General features: G+C 44.9%; 1 protein-coding gene across 1 annotated transcript; it reads right to left on the bottom strand.

Moving 5' to 3' along the window:
- Window positions 1–1,654: 1,654 nt before the first annotated feature.
- On the bottom strand, window positions 1,655–9,149 carry RFC2 (replication factor C subunit 2). The gene is made up of 11 exons (XM_075440486.1): window positions 8,902–9,149; window positions 8,088–8,157; window positions 7,376–7,417; window positions 6,858–6,964; window positions 5,589–5,690; window positions 4,895–4,995; window positions 4,091–4,248; window positions 3,656–3,721; window positions 3,104–3,184; window positions 2,644–2,757; window positions 1,655–1,975 (listed from the first exon to the last, which is right to left on the bottom strand). Exons 1-11 carry the CDS (start codon window positions 9,030–9,032, stop codon window positions 1,865–1,867), a joined length of 1,083 nt encoding a protein of 360 aa, XP_075296601.1. The 5' UTR covers window positions 9,033–9,149; the 3' UTR covers window positions 1,655–1,864.
- Between the last annotated feature and the right edge of the window lie 259 nt (window positions 9,150–9,408).

The raw sequence follows: 9,408 nt of genomic DNA, 5'->3' as shown, positions 1-9,408 counted from the left end.
GGCCTCTCGGAGCCACCCTGTTCCTCTTCTTGGGACAAGCGAGCACGGTTATGGCCCCCCAGTGCTGCAGAGGACTGGCCCTGTGGAGACGGCTCCAAACCGGAGCTGCAAAGCAGCTACTGAATACAGCCAAGAAGAAAACCGCCGAAACCAGGGGGAACAGGAACTGTGACCCTCGGTGCTTCTCACCCTTCCGCCGGCACAAACACAGCAAACCAGGGGACGCACGGGCAGGTACAGCCAGGGGGTGAGGACCAGCCTGGAGTCCTCCTAATACCATGTCTGCTGTTTCTTGAAACTTCCACAGTAACACCTCTGCCTCCCCACTTCAGCAACGAGCATATTTAGCTAGAAAGCAAAGACGGAGTAGGCTGACTGTGATGTACAGCCAAAGCAAAATTAACCTACTCTTTGAATGTGCCTTATTTAAGCTTTTGGGGACAAAAGCTGCAATGCTGTGTCTGCAGAGAACTCTCTTAATACTAAATTATTAGTCGTATATTTAACGGTGTTTGTGCTAGTAGTGCCAATTCACTGGCTGGGAATCAAAAGGTAAATTTGATAAATATCTAGCGAAGGAAGAATGTACTTTATTACATCCATTGTTTTATTTTAACAGCTGTTTGCTTTACTCCATTTGGGAGCAAGCTTACATGTGCCTGCACTTTAGCAGTCAATTACCTTGCTCTCCTGCACTTGGAATTAAAAGGGGTTGTCTTGGGGCTCTGGCAGAGGAGCTGCAGAGAGTTGTGACGGGGCAATCTACAGTGCTACCAGCTCTTGCTGCTGAAACTCGCTACCCCGTGCCGAGACAGAGATCCGGAGGCCGTCACCAGCCCAGCGTAGGGGCCAGTCTTCAGACTGAAGCCGACTTACGCTGCCAGCGACGCTCAGTTTGGCACTGAGGCAGCTGTGATGGGGCAGTTGGATATTTGGGGTGGAAAACTGCAGCAGAATGGGGAGGGTGAAGTGCAGGCACCAGTAACTTGTACCTCTACCATGCTTTCTTTGACTGGTAGAATCAGAACGTAATAGCTCTGCTTGGAGACACATATCTCACATCTGATATGGAGGTGGTCAAATTCAATTTGTATTTGCTTTCACTCTGCGTTTCACACTTCATTGCTCATCCGCACTGGCAAGGTGGTTTCCAAAACTGAACAGACAGGAAAGCATGGTGCTGTAGCTTTTTGGTATGCTGAAATTATAGTAAAATAACATTACCTAACCTGGACAGTGAGAACAGAAAAGGGAACTCAAATGCAGAACATCTCAGAATTTGGTAATATTTTTAAAGAAAGACCCAAAATAAGTAGCTGACATCATCAAGAAATGTGTAATATTTTACCTGTATATGTTTGGTGAAAGTATCTTCCTTACCGACAGCACATACACAGCACCTGGGAGTGGCACCTGCTCAGCAGGTCTTTGCCTTATTTTGTGCAGAAGTTTTTCCTTCCCGGTCTCGGTAAGACCACCGCTCATGAGCAGGCTGGAAGTGGAACCACTAACAACGGGATTCCACTTTTGTTCCTCCCGCTGCTAGGTCTCAGTACCACTGGCAAAGGCAGTTTTGCTGAGTGCACTAGACAGACCTCATTGCTCTGCACTGTCACAGTCCTCTCTCCTACCTTGGTTATACAATGGCTAAGAGTTCTGGGGTTAAAATAGATTTTAAAGCTTTATTGTTCTGAATAAAAAAGTACAAAACATTTTTACAGTAGAACCTTGTTATTTTTCTGTGATTTAGCAAAACCAAGCGCACGGGCTCTCTGCATGCAGAATTGCGGACACACAGGGAGCTGCTGACCTTGCACGCCAGGCCCGCACCTTCCCGCACGCAGGCTGCAGCTCAGCGAAGCCTCTAACTCGCTGCAGGGGCTGCAGTCTTCTGACACAGCCTGGCCAGCAGTCCAGCCATTTGTAAAAGGGAGTTCACACCTTCGGCTATCTTCATGTGAGTGTACCCGATTTCCTGGTGATAAAGACATCGTAAAAGCTTCTATTTTCTCCCCTGGTCTATGCATAGTATGGCCAACGACTGAACTGAACACAGCCCTTACTGCTGAGAGACCAGCTTCAGGGTCACTTGAACCTGAGAACTGTATCTTCTCACACAGACCAACTAGAATGCATTTGTTGTTTTGTTTTTTTTTTAAACCAAGGCCTGTTATTTATTTCCCCACTTCCTTTGTAAGGAGCGAGGTGCATATATTTGAGGACAGCTTTTAGATCTGAAGAGTGATGCCATTACACCAGCTTACCATTTGTCAGCTGGCTGTGAATATAATTTAATGTGTTACTATCTATTGATAGTAAAGTTTGAAGAAAGTTCTCAAGCAGTTATTTGAGGCTTTGATGTAAATAATAGATTTAGCCAGCATGACATTTCTTATTAAATCTAGTTGACCACTGAAGTGACTTTTGGCACTTCTACGGGTGGTTAGAGTTTAAACTTCAAGTGACTATTCTTACAGACAAGCTGACGGGAAAGCAAGCAGTAATGAGTTAAGAAATACTGTTTTTGCGCTAGTATATAGCAAATCTCAAACAGAAAACCCTGAGGCCACCCCTGTATTAAGGATCACATTGTCTTCTTACAAAGGCCCAAGAAACCCCACCAGGAGCTAGGTTAGTACTAACCTTGATAAATTCCAGTTTCAGATATTCTGGCATTTGAAAGGTTTTACACACACGGAAGATGTTGCCAATCACATCTTCTGGAGAGTATCCAAGTCGCCACAGGTGGGCAAGAATCTGCGCAGGCAAGAATAATCCCTTATTTATCTGCAAAACTTACCAGGTGAGTCAAGTATATTTGCTTTTGGAACAGCTGTATATAACTATTGGAACTGCATGTACTACTTATCAGATGATTTACCCTCAATTGTTTAGCAAGTAATTTCAATACAACTTGCTTTTCTGCTTGTTGGCTTATTCATCTGAACAAACCCCTGCATAAGAAGGATTTAATTCATCAACTCATCTGCATGGTATTGCCCTTATCTTAAAAAAAACAACACACTGTGAATTCTTCAAAACAAAGAAGAGTTCTGTAGGGAAAAAGTGTCTGTCTACCCCGACACAGCCCATTAAAACCAACCTTGTATGCTTCATCAATATTTGCATTTATGCAGTGTTGTATCATTTCTTTCACCAGCAGAGGATGAGGCTCGTCACATACCTGTATCAAAGAGAAATATTACACTTCAAAATATTAGAAGACTTTGCATTAAACCTCTGGAATTTTCATCAAGCTTCCTTACAGCTGAAGTACTGAATCAGACACATTCTATAATACAGATTAAATTTTAAGTACTACGATTTTTCTGGTAAAACAACTATCCTGCCATAGCACACTCAAAAGCATGAAATGAGAACACCTAAGTAATAGAACTGAAAGCTATCGCTGTGAAATTTCCCAGCAGTTCTGCGCTTCATGGGTTTTGTGACAGCTGGAAAGCCACAAAGTCTGCGCCGTGCCCCTAGGGACCGCGAGCGCTCTTCCTTTTCAGAAGGCCCATACACTTTTTTACGGCCCAGTGCTGTAATTGCTACATACACTGTGCTGTCTGCAAACTGCCAAAGCATTTCCAAGGTCTCGCACAGCTGTAGCACTAAACTTCTAGCATCACTGGTTTACACTATTACTTACCTTAAAGACATTTTCACTGTTTATAAAGCCAAATCCAGAATATGTGGACTGCAAGTTGTTTAATGCCTGTGAAAGAAAAAATGAGACTTCATTTATTTTCTGAAGTGCTCTACTTCTCACTCCCTTCCTCAGGATGAAATACATTTTTCAGAAAACGATGCCAAATACCTAGTTTTCAATTAAGCAACAGAGTAAACCGCAAATGTATGCAGACTTGTTTCCTCCCACAAATTTGGTATCCAGTTCCCACCAATTCACTTTTAAGGAGCAGATCTACCTTAAAACCTCACAAAACCAAATAGCTTAGTTACTCTTGTGCCACAGGCCACATCCCCCTTGCTTTACCTCTCCAAAGACAAAACCTCAAGAGCTACAATTCAAAGGTTTTATTTGTTTTAAACAGAAGCTTTTGTTTCATTGCCTGCCTTCTTTTACCTGTCTCATGTCTCCTTGGGCTGTGAAGATAATGGCTTCTAGTCCATCATCTGTATACGGTACATCCTCTTTCTCAACAATTTTCAGTAGCCTTGCAAGGATTTGTGAATCTGTCAGTTTGGTGTAACGCAGCACTGCACACCGGGACTGAATAGGTTCTAAGGACAGAGATGTGTAATCAGCATTTCTCTCTTTCTCAAAAAAAAAACCCAAAACATTTATTTCCATCTTGGAAGAAGCTATCTCATTTCCCAACTCTTCATCTGTCTCTTAAAGAAAAAGAATACATCAGCTCCAGACAGAATATAGTATCTCCTTAAGCATACACAACTGTTACAGTCCTTCACTTGAACTTAAATGTAAGTTTTCCCAGGTATGTGCAAACATATATGAAGTTCAGCTGCTTCTGTTCTCCTGGTTTTCTGAATGTGTATGTTTATCACGCTGTTTTAACGGCTAAACAAGAAAAGTCTAAAGGTCTACAATTTGAGAGCCTATAGGCAAACTTTAACATTGTTCTTACACTGTGGCAGAGTTGGATGGAGATTAAGCCCGAAGTATGAGAAATCGGCTTCTGCAGTCAGGCATAGCACTATCCATCGAAACCAGGTGTTCAGAGGGTTTACTGGCTACACAAATATACTCTTCTTTTATTAGCTGGATGTACAGGTGGTTTGATTCTTCAGAACTACCATGGTTTCTTGCAACAAGCAGATTCAAGGTATTTCTGAAAACTGCCTTGGAAGTTAGCCAACAGTATGGAGAACATATGACAAAACCGCCCGGGGACTAGCAGCTCTTTACCTATGATTTTGTCAGAGGCATTGCACGCAAGTGCGAAGCGCGTTGTTTTGGAATAAATTTCCATTGTTCTTCTCAATGCTTGCTGTGCTCCATCTGTCATGCTGAGGGAGAAAAGGAGTTAGGACAGATTTTGCCCTTCACTGACTTATAAGTGCAGCCTATTTTTAGACAAGCCTTAGAATTTACTGATATTAGACAGTGCTTTGTAAGTTACTTGATATTCTGGCTTGGTAAACTCAGCAGCTTTTTCTAGTCAACAAATGCAGGTAGTCACTGAGACCTCCATCAAACTAACACACGAAATTCAACCATTAATACTCTGAAGAATATTGCCAAGACTACTACTACTTATATACAGATGGAGTAGCATGTCCTGTTTTCATCCAGTGAAATTGCCCATGTAAGCCAGACTCTTTTCAAAGAGAAAGAACCAGTAAACTGGAAGATGCTATTTCACATCCAGTTAAATCCCAAAGTCTTTCACCCCAATATTTAGCATCTTCTTTGAAACAATGATCTCTGCTTGATATGAGTAATCTCATAAGAACAGCATTCAATGCATATTTATTTCCTAACAAATTATTTTCGATAGTCTGACAGAAACATCTAAGACCGTCCAAGAAAGCAGCTCCACAGACAGGACAGACACAATGCATTTCACGTAGTAGCTGAGGTCAAGAAAAGGACAACGTACCTGTCTGCTTCATCAAGGATGATTATTTTATGCCGACCTTTTGGAAGGGTGACCTTTTGCTGGGCAAACATTTTGATTTTGTTTCTCACAACATCAATGCCCCTGGAACAATAATTCAAGTGATTCATGATCAGTTGGATGCAATTACATAATAGATTTTATTCAGCAGCCACAGTGGCTGAAGCCCTCCTGAGCTCACTATTCTCCTGCTGTTTGTTCCTGCCCCTTCAGCTGTGCCAGTAGAACTGCTGTGAAGCCATGTTACAAGCCAAGCTGCCTGATTCAGATTTAACCACCAGTACTCCTCCTTTTTGGAGGTTCTGAAAAAATAATTTAACATTATCAGCATATATATATCAGTAACCTCACTTACAGTACCGCCATAAAGGTCTTACGTTTGGCAAAAGGTAGGGGTAATAAATGAGCAAAGGCAGAAGCACTTAAAACGGCTTTGCTGTTTTGCTAGCGCTTCACACAGCCACATCCACAGACCCAGCTATACCTCAGAAAAGTTCAAGAAAAACAGCTGGATAGACTGTATCATTGTAGCACAACACAGACACTTTCCTAGACAGAGTTCCAACAAAAACTTACTTTTAAAAATAAAGGATTTTACTCTTCTGTTCAGAAAATGCATGTTGTGATTCTATAGCTCTTCTGTAACTGACAGTAACAAAGGCAGGTAAAATGTATTGTATTCATAAACAACCCTCCAGGAAATATTATCAGAATACTTCAGGACAGCTCTGCTACAGAACTTGGGAAATTTAATTGGCCCTTAGTGCCTGGTCCTTGGGGCAGAGTCAGTGTCCTGTACATACCTAACACCCTTATCCTACACTTCAATCCCCAACTGTCCTTATAGCCCTAATTTCTACCACTTCACTTTTTTACTTAAGCACTGAAGAGTTTCATTACGAACAACTTGCTTGCTTTTCACTCTTGGGAGGATCTTCATGACTGCAGGAATCTTAACTCTCTAAAGTAAATTCAAGAAAACAGTACCATTATATGGATTCTGCACTCCATCTGCTTCTGTTTTGGTGCATGAAAGCATCTGTCAAGTTTATAAAACATCAAGTAATAATACCTATGTTGATTGTTGGACACCAAAGATTGCCTAAACTTTAGCTGGAAAAACTGCATTAAAATAAGTAATAGAGGCCTTAACACAGCATTAAGCCTATTAAGCCAGCTTGAGTTGAACAAATAATAAAAATGCATACTTGCTCCTTCATTAAAAGTTTAACAAGGTTTATTCGTTCTCACCTGTCATTTGAGGCATTCAGCTCCAAAACAGCATCCTTTAATGCAGGACCAAGCAGAGCACGAGCCAGGCAGAGGATACTGGTGGTTTTACCTGTTCCTGGGGGACCCTAGAAATGCAACAATGCAGCAATTGCTGGTAAGTTTAATGTCATTTTCTAAGCTGTAGTCTCTACAAAACTCCTCAGTCACAAAAAACAGCTGCAACAGAGGAACTGCAGAGGGAACATCAGACTACAGGCTGCCTGAGTTCAGGATCCTGCCTCCAACAGCAGAGAGAATCGCTGCCAGAAGCACAAGAGATGCTTCAACAGGCACCTGAGGGCCAAGTTAGTTTTTAACAGCAGGTTGTTCACTGCTCGTGTATTCTGCCAAGAACACTGCTCCGTGACCACACAACCAGTACCTCTCTTACCAATACATTCAGGCACAATGCACATCTATACTGGGAGGCAATCGTGGCTAGATATCAGAAGCCAGGACCAACACAGTGAAATACAGCACAACACAGCAATACTTACAGCAATTATAATATTTGGTACGTTCCCCTCTTTTGCAAAGATCTAAGAGACAGCAATAATAAAAAATTGTATAAGAAAATAGTGGAAATAAAGTTTTCAATTCTATTACATTCTAAGCATGAGAAACAGAGCTAATCCATTCTTTTCTTTCCTCCTGCTTTCATTTTTTTTGACCTTGCTGCTTTTGTTTGTTTGTTTTTTTAATTGAACCATTAGAATTCAGTGGCTATAATAATACGGAAAAACTTAAAAGCACTTAATCCCACAGGTCTTTCGTACTCTTGCCTTTCCTTTGCATCTGTTACATGTTTGCTAGTATAAGCTTTTTGTCAACAAATACTGTGTTTACAAACTAATTTGTCCAGGAAAATATTTATCTTCCAGAAAAACATCATATTTATGTTTCTTTCTGTTGTTCCATAAATTATATTTATTCATTGAAACAACATTATCATCATGGCTACAAATTTTCTAACTTGTATCAAAACAGGGGCAATTGAAACAATATCCCAATTCAAGAAGGCATTATTTCCTTAGAAGACCACTCAAATAAGTCCTAAAAAGTGTAATTTTTTAAGTAAATCAGAAAGGTTTTTTCCACATACTCGAGTACGGATGTAAAAATACAGAAGTGCTTTTACTGGTCTGTGGATCCATGCAGAACCATGTTTTTTGAGCTAATCCGTAAAAAGACAAAGTGACAGCTACACACCTCCAGCCTGCTCACAGTATCTTCATTTCCAACTATTTCACATAATTTCATGGGTCTGTACTTTTCCACCCTGTAGAAGTAAAACCCCACACACTTCAGTACGTCTAATAAAACTTCAGTAGTGCTTTATGCTGACAGAAGAGGAGCATTAAGTTAAGGTACCACGGGATGAAGATGACTTGGCCTGTCTTTAGTGCAAACGCTGCAGGGTCCCCCCCGCCTGCCACGCACAGCATTCCACACCACTAATTCCTTAGTTGTTTTACTTTGGTCAGTATAAAAAAGGAAAAGGAGGAAAAACACGAGTTTGGGGCCTCAGCCTGGTATCAGGGCTAAGAGGGGACACGGCGCTGTGCGCTCCCCTCTCGTTAACGCCAGGCAGGGCTGACTTTGTCTGGGCGCCATCGGGACTTCTCGCTTCCCACCCTGGGCTGCCCGATGCCCTCTCCCCTCGCCCACCCGACAGGCCCCGGCCCTGCCTGGGCAGGGTACAGGGTGCTCCCGCAGCCCGGCGGACACGGGGGAAGGCCCGGGGCCGGGGCGAGGCAGGCAGACAGGCTCCGGCCTACACGTTCCCCTCAGCGGAGGCGCCCCGCAGATCCAGGCCTAGCACCCCTGCGCCAGCCCCCCCCTTCCCGCCAACGGCGCGCCCCGCCCCCCTCTCGCTCCATAGGCTATGGCCCGCCCGGACCCGCCTCCCGCCACGCTCTGCACCAATGGCCGCGCGCCCTCGGCCCTTCCTCCCTCTCCCGGCTCTATCACGCAGGCGCCCCGGGCCATATCTCCCCGTGCAGGCCGCGCTGCCGCCGCTCACCAGGGCAGCTCGTAATGGCCGCCGGCGGCAGGAGCGGCCTCCGGGGGGTCGGCGGATCCCCGCTTCTCCCCTGCCGCGGGACCGGCCTTCTCGTCCTCCGCGGCCTCCACCGCCTCCACCTCCATGTCCATCCCGGCAGCGCCCGGCCCGGCCCGGCCCGGCCCCTGCTTCCCCGCCGCCTCCGTGAGGGGAGGGCGCGCTGCCGGGCCCGCCTCGCGGGGCGGGGGCTGGGGGGTGGATAACGGCGACGGTCGGTCCTCCCCGGCTCTCTCTGCCCGGCCGGGGCGGCCTCCCCGGGGGCGGGCGCTGTGCGCGCTCTGCTGCCAGCTGAGGAGAGGCGGGGAGGCGGCGGGCCGGGCCGGGGGCGGAGGGTTCGGCTGGGCCGGGCCGGGCTGAGGAGGGGTGGTCGATAGGCCTGGGGGCCGCTGGCAGCGCGGCTGGGTGGGCTCGGAGTCTGGCAGCTTCTCCTTCACCACCGGTTGGTGAAGTGTTAATTAATAAAATCAG

Source organism: Opisthocomus hoazin, chromosome 20 (genome assembly GCF_030867145.1).
Source record: "Opisthocomus hoazin isolate bOpiHoa1 chromosome 20, bOpiHoa1.hap1, whole genome shotgun sequence".
NCBI classification, from domain to species: domain Eukaryota; kingdom Metazoa; phylum Chordata; class Aves; order Opisthocomiformes; family Opisthocomidae; genus Opisthocomus; species Opisthocomus hoazin.
Note: the sequence above shows the minus strand (reverse complement) of the source record. Positions and strands in the feature narration are given on the sequence as shown.